Source organism: Xenopus laevis, chromosome 5S (assembly GCF_017654675.1).
Source record: "Xenopus laevis strain J_2021 chromosome 5S, Xenopus_laevis_v10.1, whole genome shotgun sequence".
Lineage (NCBI taxonomy): Eukaryota > Metazoa > Chordata > Amphibia > Anura > Pipidae > Xenopus > Xenopus laevis.
Window position 1 is genome coordinate 10,241,565 of NC_054380.1, and position 16,966 is coordinate 10,258,530.

The window sequence follows — 16,966 nt, forward strand, 5'->3', positions numbered from 1 at the left end:
CTCACACATTGGGGGAGAACATAGAGAAAGTTAGTGCCCTAGTAGGAACTGAACCTGAGATCTGAGTGCTAGCCGTTCTCTTAGCCGCTCACCAACTCAAAGTCGAGTTAAAAAAAAGCTTGTAAGATAGGCTTTATATACACTGATACACCCTTTATTTTTTACAAGCCATTGCCTTAAAGGAATTTTTTAGTGTATAAATAAAAACTGGGTAAATAGATAGTCTGTGCAAAATAAAAAAGGTTTCTAATATAGTTAGTTAGGCAAAAATGTAATGTATAAAGGCGAAAATTCACTGCGAAAAATCCGCTGCGTCAAAAAAATTTGGGTGCGCAGCAGAATAGTCGTGCACAGAAAAATTGCCGTGCGTCAAAATTATTCGGGCGCAAAATTATTTGGACAAAATAGCCGTGTCGAAATTGACGTGTATCAAAATAATTTTGACGACCGCTGACTTCAATGCGCTTTGCAAATTTCACTAGTTATGTCCCATGTGTCCCCCCTTAGAGTTGCTGACTAACTCAGAGTTAGAGAGCTGAAAAGCAGGAAGTAGTGTTCTGGCTATTAGGTTACACATCCAATCACTCCAGCCTTTATACATTACATTTTTGCCTAACTAACTATATTAGATACATTTTTATTTTGCACAGCCTATTAACTCAGTTTTTATTTTTACACTGAACTGTTCCTTTAAGACACTGCTCTGCTTTTTAAACTACAGAATGAGGATGAAATGTAGTGCAATTTAGAATGATATTAATATCCTTTAATGTACCCAGGGCGCTTGACTCTCCCAAACTTAGATTACAGAATATTTTGTCTATAATAATATTCACACACTCACCAACATATCCCTAACACTAATTGTCACATGATGATCCCATAAGGGGGCACCATTAAAGGGCATGTAAAGGCAAAAAAATAAAATCCCATTTTACTTTCTTTAATGAAAAAGAAATCTATCTCCAATATACTTTAATTAAAAAATGTGTACCATTTTTATAAGAAACCTGACTGTATGCAGTGAAATTCTCCCTTCATTTACTGCTGTGGATAGGAATTGTCAGACAGTCCCTAACTGCTCTGCAGGGAAACAATCATACTTATGAACAGCAGGGGGAGCCCCCGCCTTACTTCCCAGCCATGCAGAACTCAAGCAGCTTTGTTTGTTTCCCTGTAGAACAGTCGGCGACTGTGTAGAGATTTGTATTGGATTTTATTTTTGCCTTTAGATCTCCTTTACCGTTTCCAACTCCAGCTGCAGGGACAAAGATCATGGAGCCAGATTTAAACAGATAAACTGGGATTCTATTTGGAGGATTATTTTGCTGCAGCCACTGGTTCTGCAGAGTTGGAGAAAGTTTGTATTAAACAATACAAAAACTATAATTCCACATTAGATTACATGACAACACAGGACCCAGTGCAGTCTGTATATTCTGATTATTAATCAGTCTTGTTGTATCGGCTTCTGGCAGATATTATTTGACTTGTGATGTAATGTATGATGATCCCTAAGCAGCCCCGACCACACTGAGCATGTGCACAGTCTTGGTCTTGCAAAGATGTTTAAAGGGCATGTAACGGCAAAAAATTAAATCCCATTTTTACTTTCTTTAATAAAAAAGAAACCTATCTCCAATATACTTTATTTAAACAATGTGTACTGTTTTTATAAGAAACCTGACTGTATGCAGTGAAATTCTCCCTTCATTTACTGCTGTGGATAGGAATTGTCAGATGGTCCCTAACTGCTCTGCAGGGAAACAATCATACTTATGAACAGCAGGGGGAGCCCCCACCTTACTTCCCAGCCATGCAGAACTCAAGCAGCTTTGTTTATGACGATCCCTAAGCAGCCCAGACCACACTGAGCATGTGCACAGTCTGGGTCTTGCAAAGATGTATAACAAAGTTACAAGATGGTGACCCCCTGTGGCCAACTTTGGAAGCATAAATTATTTGTTTGATTAGGCTTGTGGTGCAGTAAGTTCATGTTTATGTTTAGTATACAAAATACAGCATTTCTATTCTACTTTAGACTTTACTTCCCATTTAAAGGCGCAGAATGACAGGCACAGAGACATAAAATACCAATTGCCAAGAGGAAAGGACCCCTAATATCAGTGTACCCCCTTTGGGAATGGAAGTGACTGAGCTGATTTAGCTCTTCTGCAGAAAATCTGACTCTTATTGTGACTGCTGAACACGCAGCTCCAAAATCCAATATTATATCGGCAAGTCGGTCAATTGCAAGCTTCACGCTGAGTAATATGATACGGTGCCATGTGCAGGTTACATCCAAGTTCATTAAGTCTGATTTTATTATCAAAGAAATGCTGCTCCTGCCTGAATTTTACCTCCAGCTCACGGCAGCCCTTAAAGGAACTCTGCAAGATTTATGTAAGGTTTTATCTTCTATACCAGGGGTCCCCAACCTTTTTTACCCATGAGCCACATTCAAATGTAAAAAAAAGTTGGGGAGCAAACACAAGCATGAAAAAGTCCCTTGCGGTGCCAAATAAGGGCTGTGATTGGCTATTTGGCAGCCCCTATGTGGACTGGCAGCCAATAGAAGACTCTATTTGGCAGTATAATTTGTTTTTATGCAACTAAAACTTGCCTCCAAGCCTGGAATTTAAAAACAAGCAGCTGCTTTGAGACCACTGAGAGCAACATCCAAGGAGTTGGTGAGTAACATGTTGCTCAAGAGTTACTGGTTGGGGATCACTGTTCTACAAACTGTCCCTCTAATAGGACTAACATCAATATATCTGTGTGACTGAAAGCAACATGCCACATTTATAAAAGCAGCGTTATGTGGGAAATGCTATACAATATGGGACCTGTTATTCAGAATGCTCAGGACTTGGGGTTTTCCAGGTAACGGATCTTTACGTAATTTGGATCTTCATACGTTACGTCTACTAGAAAATCATATAAACATGAACTAAACCCAATAGGCTGTTTTATTATTACAGAGAAACTGGAAAAAATAATTTCAAATTTGGATTATTTATTTTATTATAATAGAGTCTATGGGAGACGGCATTTCTGTAATTTGGAGCTGTCTGGATAATGGGTTTCCAGATAATGGATCTCATACATGTAGTCACTACTCACGTTGTCTAATCATACAATAACATTTCTTATTTCTCGGTCAAAGCAGCAGTCCTGCCCTGCTTTATGGCAGCTGAGATTCTAGCTATCTGTATAACAGAACATTCTGTCCCAGTTGCTGCACAGATCCTATCTGATCCCCATTGTAAGCAGCAGTCCTGCCCTGCTTTATGGCTGAGATTCTAGCTATCTGTATAACAGAGCATTCTGTCCCAGTTGCTGCACAGATCCTATCTGATCCCCATTGTAAGCAGCAGTCCTGCCCTGCTTTATGGCAGCTGAGATTCTAGCTATCTGTATAACAGAACATTCTGTCCCAGTGGCTGCACAGATCCTATCTGATCCCCATTGTAAGCGGCAGTCCTGTCCTGCTTTATAGCTGAGATTCTAGCTATCTGTATAACAGAGCATTCTGTCCCAGTGGCTGCACAGTTCCTATCTGATCCCCATTGTAAGCAGCAGTCCTGCCCTGCTTTATGGCTGAGATTCGTTTCTATCATTAATCCAATACACTTTGGGGGGGAGCAATACAAGTGTTTTTGACAGATCCCATAAATCCAACTGAAAAATACTACTGAAACACTTTCTGCTAGATAGCACAGAACATTGAGTCACTTACCTTCACTGCCACCTTTAAAGGGTTAGGGTCATTTGCAGTACCCTGCACTTGCCCTTCATACACTTCTCCGAATGCCCCATGTCCCAAACCCCTGGCATGAAAATAAGAGGAATAAAATCTGTCAGTTATTAGAAGAATTATAGGCAGTGAAGGTAATGTAATAAAAGGTTTGTGACCCATGTCAACCAATCACCAGATTCACCTCATTGGTTGCTATGGGTTACAAGACCCATTTGCAGCACATCCTCAGTATCATGTAATGATATGCTATAATATTCCATTCCTGACAACTGTCCCAAATTCATCCAGGCAAGGGAAAGGGGCAAGGCTTTCAGAAAAGTGGATCAGTGAGTGGACAGATTTGGGCGGTTTAATATTCTAAAACATCTCCCTACCATTGGGCAGTTGTCACAGTATAAGTTAGAATTGCATTCACTGATAGCAAATGTTATATTGTTAAAGGGATTTTGTCATGATTTTTATGGTGGTTTCTAAATTACACTGTTTACACTGCAAATAATTCACTGTACCATAAAAAATGTAATTCCTGAACCAGCAAGTATATTTCTTAGTTGTAATATTGTGTAGGTGCATCTCAGATCATTTTGCCTGGTCATGTGATTTCAGAAAGAGCCAGCACTTTAGGATGGAACTGCTTTCTGGCAGGCTGTTGCTTCTCCTACTCAATATAACTGAATGTGTCTCAGTGGGACCTGGATTTTACTATTGAGTGCTGTTCTTATATCTACCAGGCAGCTGTTATCTGGTTACCTTCCCGTGTATGATGAAGGGGCCCTTAGGTGATTTGATGAAGGAAAGCTTGGATAAGATGATGAATGGATCCTCACATTGGCTGATAAAGTAACCCTTGTATGAGCTGATGAAATGACCCTTTGATGAGATGATGAAGGAACGCTTGGATAAGATGATGAGGGGACTCTTGGAGGAAATTATGAAGAGACCATTGAATGAACTGTGAAAGTAACCTTTGCGTGAGCTGATTCAGTGACTCTTGGATAAGATTATGAAGGGACTCTTAAATGAGCTGAGAAAGGAACCTTGGATGAGCTGAGAAAGGAACCTTGGATGAGCTGTAAAAGGAACCCTTGAATGCGTTGATGAAGGGATCCTTGAATAAGCTGATGAAGGAATGAGCTGATGAAAGAAACCCTGGATGAGTTGATAAAGATACCCTTCAGTGAGCTGATAAAGGGACCATTGGATCAACTGATTAAGGAACTATTTGGTGCTTTGATGAAGAAACCCTTGTATGAGCTGATGAAGGGACTCTTCGGTGAGATGACGAAGGGACCCATGGGTGAGCTGATGAAGGGGCCCATGGGTAAGTCGACAAAGGCTCACACACGTAAGCTGATGAACGGACCCTTGGATAAGCTGATAAAAAGACCCATGGATGAGCTGATGAAGGAACCCTTGAGTGAGCTGATGAAGGGACCCTTGAATAAGCTGATACATTTTTTGCATTAAAGACACACTTTACCATAAAATCTTTGGATGACCTGATGAAGAAACCCTTGAATGATTTGATGAAGGAAAGCTTAGATAAGATGATGAATGGATCCTCGCATGGGCTGATAAAGTAACCCTTGTATGAGCCCTTTAAAGAGGAATCATTGGATGAGCTGATAAAAGAAACCTTGGATGAGTTAATGAAGAGACTCTTTGGTGAACTGATGAAGGAACCCACAGGCGAGCCAATGAAGGGACCCTTGAATAAGCTGATGAAGGAAACCTTGGATGAGCTGATAAAGGGCCCCTTCATTTAGCTGATGAAAGGACCCATGGTTAAGCTGACGAAGGGACCCACAGAGATGATGAAGGGACCAACAAGTGATCGGATGAAAGACCCTTTGATGAGTTGATGAAGGGACTCATGGAGGAGCTGATAAAGGACACACTTCACTGTGTGTTAAAGACAGGGGTATTATAAAACAGTGTGCCAAGATGAGTTTCTTTTTCAAAAGTTTGCCTTTATATTCTGCCTCTAATAAATCATTTATAGTAAATAAGGACCAAATACAAATTGTCCTACAGTGAATTCCAGGATTAACTACAGATTGGAGGTTCCACTCACCTTATAAGGGAAATATTTTTGCGGGGCACTTCCTTGAGATCGCCAATAGACGTTACCTTCCCAGCAAAGCAATAGTTGGGGTTATAATCCGTCATGATTGTGGAGGTTCGGATCTTGCTGAGTTTATAGTCCGGGCTCTGCAGCTCCATCTGTATGGCCTGTAGCTCCTGGTGTTTCCTCCGATACACTGGGAACAGAGCACAATATTCTATTTATTCAGTGCAACATTCCTTATTAGGAGGACTATGGCCCTCCAAGTGATTCCTATTGTACCCCCCAGCCGGTCAAATCAGTTTCACGGTCAGGCATCAGTTAAAGCTCAGTGTTTGACTTTTGTTGATCAATTGGTGGTGGCACTGTTCTGTTGCTGTTTATGGGACTAGTATGTCATTGGTATCAGGGAAGTAGTATAGAGATCTTCAACTAGAATAACCCCTGAATTAATTCTCCTTAAGTGTTCATTGCAATGAAGTGGACAAGCTGGGCAACATATGTTCTTTTATAACGAGTGCTGCTCTGCTGCTGCTGCACGGCTGGCACTGGGATGGGAGCCGTGCAATTTAATTACTGATGGATCAATGAACTGTGGGTCCCCTGGGGGGATCAGTTTGTAGACCAGATGTTAAAGGCTTTGATGGTAGTGAGTTTATTCTGCCCCGTGGCATAACCAGCTGAACATGCCAAGTGTTTTGGGCTGAGTTTGTTCTGCCTTCTGGATAGAAGTCTTTCCAATTACTCTTACCTAGAATTCTGGGTAATTCTGATCGATAAGCCTACTAAAATTTAATTACTGCGCTATAGCAGTTATACATTCTGGGAGAAGGGAGTTCATGTGTCGAACATCTACATCCACGTACTTGGGAAGAGCAGCAGAGACAATAAGAAATGGTGCCCGAGTCTCAACTCTGCATTGTTTGGATTGAATTGGAAGTATTAAGGTAAAACTGTAAGCTCTATGGGCCAGGGACCCTTTTCTCCTGCATCCCTTAATATGTACACTCACCTATCATTATCCCAGAGAAAGCCAGTATGAGAGCAGCCACCAGGGCCGACGTCACAATTGATAAAACCAGCGACAACGACAGATGCGTCTCCTGGGCAGGAAGTAGCGCCTCATCTGCAAACCATAGTGACATCACTATAAGATCCTTCATAATAGTAAATAATATGAATCAGACTGCAATACAGTAGTTTTAAGGACTGTCGGCAAGTGGGTAATAGACCCAGAATCAAACTATTGCATGAATTTAGCCTTATAAAATCACATTAAAAAAACTCCTGATATTTCAACCGCTGGGTTCACTCTTTGTTAGGGGCTATACCCTAGGGGAGCTGTATACTGCAACTTTGACATCATAGCATTGAGTTGATGATTTGTTAAAGAAAGAGTTTTCACTACTCGAAAATAGATCTTTAACTGGCTCATTACTGTACTCTAGAATTCTAAAATAGGTCAAGGCAACAGTAATGGCAACAAGAGGTGGAAGTCAGGGCTTATAGTTAAGCGAGAGAGACTGTAATGGTGTCAGGAGGACTGAATTTCTACATTCACTGAATGTACTTATTAGCAATATTGTCACAATGTTCCTGCTGACCCAAAAAATAAAAACATAATGCTTTTACAAAAATTTTAAATCAAATTTCAAACTGGGACACTGCTGTACAGAGGGTAACAAGCAAAAACTGCAGTTAACGCTTTACAGGTTCCAAAAAATTTCCTGCATTACTGGGTGTGTAGCTCGGATATTCCCTGAAATAAAGGGAGCTGTAGTTCTGATATTCCCAACAATACTGGGATTTGTAGCATTGATATTCCCAGCAATACTGGGAGTTGTAACTCTGATATTCCCAGCAATACTGGGAGTTGTGGCTCTGATATTCCCAGCAATACTGGGAGTTGTAGCTCTGATATTCCCAGCAATACTGGCAGTTGTGGCTCTGATATTCCCAGCAATATTGGGAGTTGTAGCTATGATATTTCCAGCAATACTGGGAGATGTAGCTTTGATATTCCCAGGAATACTGGGAGATGTAGCTTTGATATTCCCAGCAATACTGGGGGTTGTAGCTCTGATATTCCCAGCAATACTGGGAGATGTAGCTTTGATATTCCCAGCAATACTGGCAGTTGTGGCTCTGATATTCCCAGCAATACTGGGGGTTGTAGCTCTGATATTCCCAGCAATACTGGCAGTTGTGGCTTTGATATTCCCAACAATACTGGGAGTTGTAGCTCTGATATTCCCAGCAATACTGGGAGTTGTGGCTCTGATATTCCCAGCAATACTGGGAGTTGTAGCTCTGATATTCCCAGCAATACTGGGAGTTGTGGCTCTGATATTCCCAGCAATACTGGCAGTTGTGGCTCTGGTATTCCCAGCAATACTGGGAGTTGATATTCCCAGCAATACTGGGAATTGTAGCTCTGATATTCCCAGCAATACTGGCAGTTGTAGCTCAGTAGCAGACACTTCACCAAATGTCCCAGAACTACAGATCTCAGGATTCCCCTTAAATCCCAGACTCTGTATAGATGAAAGACTAGAGTGATGCTGTAACCCTCTGCCAAATGGCCTCACCAATGCAGGAGACCCCGTCCTCCGCCAGGACTGTGTTGCGCTCACACAGGCATATGATTCTCTTGCTCTCGGCATCCAGGAGGCACTCGTCTATCTCACAGTGACTGCAGTTAAGGTGCAGTTTGATCTCCACCTCCCCGTGCCCTTCTATCACTGCAGACAGACAGACAGCAAATAAGAAAAAACAGTTTGGCAGCCATTGCACCAGGACATTTTGTGACGTATCACTCCCCTGGGACCTACATTCTATGCCATGCCACGTAGAGCAGAGAAATCCAACCTCTGTCCTTACAAATGTTGCTGAACTATTATTCAAGCAAAACCCCAAGGCATATTGGATATTATTGGTGCAACTCACATAGACTAACTGGCACCTTTGTTACAGTGGGTGCTGTGTCCCTATTTAATTTTCAGGCCAATAGAGGCTCCCAAGTGGGCACAGTTTCCAAGCTGATTGACTAAGGTCAGTGGTTCCTTAACTGTAAATCTGGTCCACCGAGGAGGGCCCAGCGTAAAAGCCAGTCAGGCACCTCAACTACACAATCAGTACGTTTATTAGAACCCAGTATTAAACTAATGTACAGATGGCATATGGTTCCGACTAGATTATACGCAATATATCCGAATACTGCAACAAATATTAGCTGGAGACAATGTGGATGTGTTGGATCGTTTCTCATATATGGTGGGACTGCCACGAAAATATGTCCGTTATGGCAGAATATATTTCACAAAAATTCCGGCTGTACCGATAACTTCTTCACCACAGCTGGCTCTTTTTGAATTTGGATATGGAATCTATTCCCGGGAAAACTAAAACTTTGGTTAAACATATGCTGGCAACGGGCAGACTAATTATTGCGAGAAATTGGAAATCGCCACACACATCGGGAACTAAAGAATTTCTTAATTTAATGAATGAAATTCAATAAATTGGAATACTACATTGCAAAAAATAAACAGTCTCTACGTAAATATTATTATAAATGGCTACCCTGGCACAACAAGCTCTCTGGCTTCTACTTTATGTGATGCTGAGTTTATTATTCTTATTCATATGTTTACTATTTAACATTTTGCTTGTTTCTAGTCAAATATAGTAGGATTACTTATTATATGTGGCATTTGGGCGATGGGGTTGGTACCTACAGCTCCTTTTTTTTTTTCTCTTTTCTTTTCCTTTCTTTCTTCTTGTTTTCTTTTTGGCAAACTGCTGTTCTTGGTTCATTGTGTGTATGTTTATTGTAATTGACTTTGGACAGTATTCTATTTGACAAAGTGCCTGAACGAATGTACAAAGATGAAGACGTTTTTCATCTGTACTGTGTTCTCATTGGGTTTTTAACTCAATGTATATGAATGTACCAATTATCCTAAGTCGTAGTCGATAAAAAATAGTTGAATGATAAAGGGTGAGATACAGTACTGGTAGAATGGCTGATTACTCTCCCACATATTCCAGGAAGACCAGCCTAAAGGCCGGTAACAGTCCCAGATATTCCCCATTGAAAGTAGCCGGCCCACTACAGGTCACCGTCTAATTACTGTTCATTCTGTTGACCTACTGGACACTCAATGTGTTAATGCATGAATGTATAGATAATGTTACCTTTTAAGGGAGGGGTATAGACAACCCCACGGGGACTGATAAAGGACACACCTTCCAGTCCGTCCATTTCTGGGTTGTTACCGTCAGCAGAATTTCCTCCTGTGGATGAAGGGCAGAATAATTCAGCTGAACATGTGCTGGTGCCACTAATAAAGGTTCTCCTGGGGATAAAACCTGAGTTCAGGGTATTAACTCCTTGTAGGCAAGTGCATTTTAATCTCACAAAGCTTTCATTTGCTCTACTCGCTGCTCGTAGGTTGTTCTCTTTCCCATGACCAGACAAGGGGTTCTACTTGGTCCCAAATGCAAATGACCTCAGGTCTAAACTGATTCAGTCCAATAGCAGATACCATCAATACCATGTCTCTGTCCCTGGGTGTATGTACAGCAAATAACATGGCAAATACTCACCAATATACCCTCCTCCTCCTCCTCCTGAGGAACATCCCCCTCCTCCCCCTCCAAATCCGCCTCTAGTCTCCCAGCCCCATTTCTTAATGGCCTGGGGGCAGGATTCTCCTCCAATGGCACTTTCCATGAGGGACTTGCCAGCCCATGGTAAAACAGTGTAATCACTCCATCCGCCACCGCCACCTTTGGAGAGAAATCATAAAGGATTTTACTGGTTATCATGGTTGATTCATACGATCCACACCTTTATCTATTTGGTTGCTTACTACTGTATTGTACATACTCAGATTCCTGTGTCTTACTCATATTTAATTATCATGCTCTGACCATTGTGACACTGTATCAAAGCAAGGCTGAAGTACTAATCACTATGATGGAGAGCAGAGACGATACGTTATTTAGTGAATAAAGTACCCCCTATTGTAAAATATAAGGATATTATAAGTCACAGAGGAGTTCCATGACCAAATAAAAGCACGAGGCTGAAGGTAACTTCTAATATCCTCAGATTTTCCAACAAGGGGTACGTCATTATAATACACAAGTTTTAGTGAGTCATGTGACAAAAATAACATCACTAGTCTCCGTTTATATAATGAATAAACTACCCCCTCTTGTAAATTATAAGGATATTATAAGTTACCGAGGAGTTTCATAACCATATAAAAAAAATGAGGCAGAAGGTCATGGAACTCCGAGGTAACTTCTAATATCCTCATATTTTACAACTGGGGGTACTTTATTTATTATAATACACAAGATTCAGTGAGTCATGTGACAAAAATGACATCACTACTCAGCGTTTATAACTGATGACATCAGAACTCACCGTTTATAAGGATATCATTTACAAGATATCCATGGCTTGTGTGTATTATACCGATATAATGTAACTGACTTTTGTATGTGTAACAATACCCAATGCATGTTGCCAGCTGTTCCCTTTTTGACAGACCAGAAAATGTACAGGGTTATGGCCAGATATGGACAGGGTTTGAGCAGATCAGAAAGTGATTTAAATCAAGCAACATGGCCAAAAATGTCAGAATATTTTTGTACCTGCTGCCCCAGATTTCCCATTCAGTCCTGGGATGGTGTAATTGCTCTCCAGCCTCTCAGGAGGGATTATATTGGCCTTGGAGCGGAATGCCCTCCCGCCTCCTCCTGCCGCGATCAGTAAAGGGACGGGCTTTCCATTTTCCATCTGTTTTATGGGATGTAACAAGGAGAAAAGACATTGGTTAGAATGTATGCAATTTATAGCAGCTCCCAATATCCTCACCATAAATGCCATTCTAAGCAACTTCCCAATACACATGTATTAACAATGTTCATTGGTTATAAATTTGTTAGGGATGCACCGAATCCACTTTTTTGGATTCGGCCGAACCCCCAAATCCTTCACAAAGGATTCGGCCGAATACCGAACCGAATCCGAACCCTAATTTGCATATGCAAATTAGGGGTGGGAAGGGGAAAACATTTTTTACTTCCTTGTGATAAGTCACGTAATTTCCCTCCCCGCCCCTAATTTGCATATGCAAATTAGGATTCGGATTCGGTTCGGCTGGGCAGAAGGATTCGGCCGAATCTGAATCCTGCTGAAAAAGGCCGAATCCTGGCCGAATCCCGAACCGAATCCTGGATTCGGTGCATCCCTAAAATTTGTGTAAATGTAATTGATATTCACAGCAATGTCTGACCCTTATTACTCCCTCCTCTGCTTCCCCTGACAACTCCATCAATGAAACATTTCATAGGTAATCAGCTTTCCTCCAACCATGACTTCAATTTCCCAGTGCATTTCCCAGTGCATTGTGGGATATAGAGTGTTGGCTGGCAGGCAAATGGCATATTCTGCTATTTAAGGCCATTATGGGCTCTGTGCACTCAGTGCTCCTTCACATAGATTATTATTGAAGTTGCTTTGTACAAAAACAATATTATATTACCTTGAACACGTATGTTGCTCCACCACCACCACCTCCTCCACCCGCCCATTCGCTCACGCTGCCGTTAATCCGCAATTCATCCTCAATCTCAGTGTTTTCTCCAATACAAACCATCTGCAGAACAGAACTGGCCTATAGAGACAAAGACAGTTGTTTAGAGTTTCTGCCCCCAAGGGGTTGGCTAATTTGGTTTTAGTTTTTAGCAGCCGGACAGGGATGTAGTAACAAAGATACACCCAGCCTACTACTCTGTGCCAGGTAGGGGTAGGGTTGCCACCTGGCTGGTATTTTACCAGCCCGGCCAGTAAAAATGATGGCTGATCCCAATGTTATTAATAGGGAAAAAAGATAAATATATAGGAAGGCCGGTATTTTTTTCCAGAAAAGGTGGCAACCCTAGGTAGGGGTCAATTTCCCAGCTGCCTCCAGTCATGTGATGTGTAGGAGAAATAAGAGCCTGCCAGAAATTAATTCCATCCTAAAGTGCAGGCACAAGTCACATGACTTGGGCAGCTGAGAAACTGACAAAATGTCTAGCCCCATGTCAGATTTCAAAATTGAATATAAAAAAATCTTTTTACCCCCTGCCCAATCGACATCTGGCTGACTCTGGGCAAGATATTGATCAGGGAAACCCGTCGGGGGGCCCCACACACGGGCCAATAAGCTGCCGACTTGGTCTGTCAGCAGCTTTTATCGGCCCGTGTATGGCCTCTTAAGACTAGATGGGATGTTTCCACCAGATGGTCACAATAGAGCAAGATGGGGAAGCGGACAAGGCATGCTGGGAATTGCAGTCTATTAGCAGCTCAAGTTTTGCATGGTTCTCCCTCATCGATACTCTCCCATAGGAAAAAAATGAGGGTAGAGAAGAAGTTCAGACACAGAGGGTAGATTTAACGACATAGGACTGAGCGGCACAAATCACAATGACATTAAAAGAATGACCTTCATACGGGCCCATATATTGCTCAATTGCTGATTATAATCCAATTAAGTAGGTACATGCCTGCATAATTGCACGAAGCTTAATTGCTTCATCAGCCAATTCATTTGCACTTGAACTTCGTTTTGCAAGTTAATGAGCTTCTGATGAATAAAATTAACCACAAACATAAATGATTCTAAGAAACAAATCATAAGTATCTCACTTTGATCATATTCCCTTCTTTTCTACGTGCTTCTTAGGGAGCTACATTAAGCAGGGGCTGGACTAAAGAGGTCACGTGACCAGATGAAGCCCTTATTCTCCAGCCATATAAATATAAAATAGGAGCTCTATTAGATAGAGCGGCTATAGTGTTGGACTGGGTCTTCTAGGGCCCACCAGAGAACCTGACCTGGGCTCACTCTTCCAAATGGTATAGAGCATTAACTATTCTCCACCTAAAACCTGCCAAGTTCATGTAGAAGTCAATGGCAGAGGTCCCTTGAATTATTTGATGATGTTGATAGTAGTGAACAAACTTGTGCCAAGTTTCGCTTCAAAAATGACAGCCCATAAACTCGAATGGGAGAAAAAAATTGTTGTGTATCCAAAAAATGTTGCGCGTCAAAAAAAAATTTGACTCGCAAAAGGCACGAGGAAAACTCAATTCAAATTCAATTCAAGTTTTCGAGTCAGGACTATTTGATCGAATTTTAGAAGTTCGAACATTTTCATAAATAATTTACCATTAGAATAACCCCCAAAAGTAGACCCGCATTGGTAAAGTATGGGCACTCCTGGTATAGATGATATAAAGGTTATAAAGGCTTATTTCTACCATAACTTTTATATGCTTGGAGTAAGGTTCTTAGTGGGGTCCCTCGGGGCCCACATTTATTTAACTTGTTCATTAATGACTTAGGGGAGGGTATTGTAAGTAATGTATCAGTGTTTGCAGATGACACAAAACTATTCAGCCCAATTAATTCCATCCAGGATGTGGCACTTGCAACAGGATCTTGACAAACTGGCAATCTGGGCAGCTAAGTGGCAAATGAGATTCAATGTTGATAAATGTAAAGTCCTGCACCTGGGATGTAACAATATCCACTTATACCCTTAATGGGACTGCACTAGGCAAATCCATTATAGAAAAGGACCTTGGAGTCCTTGTAGATGATAAACTTGGCTGTAACAAGCAATGCCAGTCAGCAGCATCAAGGGCAAATAAGGTCTTGAGCTGTATTAAATGGGGCAGAGAGTCACGGGAGGAGGGGGTCCCACTGTATAGAGCACTGGTAAGGCCCCATCTAGAATATGCCGTACAGTTTTGGTCTCCATCACTCAAACAGGACATTATTGTATTAGAGAGGGTACAGAGAAGGGCAACTAAGCTGGTAAAGGGAAAATCTTAGCTATGAGGAAAGACTGGCCAAATTGGGGATGTTCACGCTGGAGAAGAGGCGCTTAAGGGGTGATATGATAACTATGTATAAATATATAAGGGGATCATATGATAATCTCTCTAATGATTTATTTACCAGTAGCTCTTTCCAGCTGACACAAGGTCACCCATTCCGATTAGAAGAAAAGAGGTTCTGCCTAAATATTGGGAAGGGGTTTGTTCCAATGAGAGCTGTGAAGATGTGGAATTCTCTCCCTTAATAAGTGGTACAGGCTGATATGTTAGATAGGTATAAGAAGGGGTTGGATGGTGTTTAGCAAGTGAGGGAATACAGGGATATGGGAGACAGCTCATAGTACAAGTTGATCCAGGGACTGGTCCCATTGTCATTTTGGAGTCAGGAAGGAATTTTTCCCTCTGAAGCAAATTGGAGAGGCTTCAAATAGGGTTTTTGCCTTCCTCTGGATCAACTGGCAGTTAGGCAGGTTAAAAAAAACTTAAAAGGCTGAACTTGATGGATGTGTGTCTTTTTTCAACCTAACTTACTATGTTACTATGTAATGGGATTTATCCCAGCCTGGGGTCCACTAGGGCCAGGGCTGAAGGCAGGACAGTCTGAACCTGAGCGACTAGGTCTGTGGCCTTGCACTGGGGAGATAAGTAGAAGGTTCCAAATTTGACCAGGGAATGCCATGTATGTGGAATATTCAAGTTCTCCCTATGATTGCTTTGGTTTCTTTTGGTGATGTTGAGCTGCTTTCCCGTCACAGATCAGCCCTGTGATCCTGGCATGTTCATTGCCTTCTGATAAAACTGGGCCTTGCAAGAATCTCAGGAGCAGGGTTTGAATGTTGCCTTTACGTACAGGTATGCCATCTGTTATCCCAAAATCTGTTATCCAGAAAGCCATGAATTACCGGAAGTCCATTTCCCATAAACTGCATTTTAATCAAATAATTAAAAAAAATTAAGTATCTTGTACTTGATCCCAACTAAGGATTTAATTAATCCTTATTGGAGGCAAACCCATTGTATTGAGATTCATTGTTTTTTACACGACTTTAAGCAGACGGGGGTCATATAAAGTTACTCTTTGTTGTATATTTTTATAAAAAACCTTCTGACTTGTGTAAATGAAAGGTTTAGCCACAGAGCCTGTGGCCATGGAAGAGAAAACCCAACATAGGCAGTGCTTTGGCCAAGCTTAAAATTATAATAACACTCCAAGAGTTGGAATCCAAAATTAATCAGAAAGAGAAAGTCTTACCCTGGGGCAGGCATCTTCTCCTTTCTGTCCAACCAGAATATACAGGAGATCATCCTTCTGGAGCTCAAAGATCCCAATTATGGAGATGCCTTGAGCCAATGTAGGAGTCTTCCCTCCATTGCCACCTGCTGCTCCATAACCTGATATCCTAAGAGAAAAAGGGGATTTACTCACACCAATTATATTTATATGGTATATGTATAGTATAACCTATGCCTGCAAAAAGATATTCCCCTGTACTAAGCACAATTCAGCAGGAACAGTCCCCTTAAATAGAAGCACATTTGTGTACTTTTTGTAGCACATTTTCTATTCAGCCTTCACATGTCTTACAGGAGCAGTGTTAGACTGGGATGCCAGGGGCCCACCAGAAAACCTTAGACGTGGGCCCACTTTCCAAACTATTATACCTCCTCTCCTCTCTCGACCTCTTTATTCTCCTAGTCTTTTATATTAACTTACTATACTCTATTCTTCCATTATTAAGTCCCATAAAGAAATGGGGAATAACCATGAAATAGGCCAATTGGTTAGAAGCAAGAGGCCCACTGATACCTGGGCCCAACACTGTACACAAGGGAACAGGCTCTCTGTACTCTTCACCCAATTTATTGACATGGGCAGTAATTTGCAATGAATTGTTCAGGTTAGACCTATTCAAACAGTTCTTCATATGGAAGTCTCTATATTGTTCCATAAATAAATGATAGATACTGAAAAGGGGTTTTATTTATTTCTCTACATTTTGAACATTTGGATTTCTGAATACAATGTTTATATGCTTAGTTGCAACCCGACGAAGGGGTTGGACACCGAAAGCTTGTGCGTTCAATACTTCTGCAAATAAATGTGCTAAAGGCATTGCCAAGCTGAATTGGTGTGTTTCTTCCCTACTTTGGATTGTTGCAGTGTTGGGCTTGGTGGTGTGCGGCAAATTCAAAAGTATTGCTGGAGGGATAACAAGGCAAGGGTGGCAATATG

The 16,966-nt window shown here is 41.4% G+C and overlaps 1 protein-coding gene across 4 annotated transcripts in view; it reads right to left on the bottom strand.

Moving 5' to 3' along the window:
• LOC108717382 (ALK tyrosine kinase receptor) overlaps nt 1-16,966 on the bottom strand; it is a 142,445-nt gene that overhangs the window by 18,425 nt on the left and 107,054 nt on the right. For all 4 annotated transcript variants that reach the window (XM_041564217.1, XM_041564216.1, XM_041564218.1 and 1 more), the window contains 9 exons: nt 15,986-16,133; nt 12,386-12,517; nt 11,493-11,637; nt 10,434-10,616; nt 10,023-10,121; nt 8,414-8,566; nt 6,838-6,951; nt 5,835-6,021; nt 3,740-3,830 (listed from right to left, as the gene is read on the bottom strand). In XM_041564217.1, coding sequence (XP_041420151.1) covers nt 3,740-3,830; nt 5,835-6,021; nt 6,838-6,951; nt 8,414-8,566; nt 10,023-10,121; nt 10,434-10,616; nt 11,493-11,637; nt 12,386-12,517; nt 15,986-16,133 — 1,252 coding nt within the window. The remainder of the gene's footprint in view (nt 1-3,739; nt 3,831-5,834; nt 6,022-6,837; nt 6,952-8,413; nt 8,567-10,022; nt 10,122-10,433; nt 10,617-11,492; nt 11,638-12,385; nt 12,518-15,985; nt 16,134-16,966) is intronic.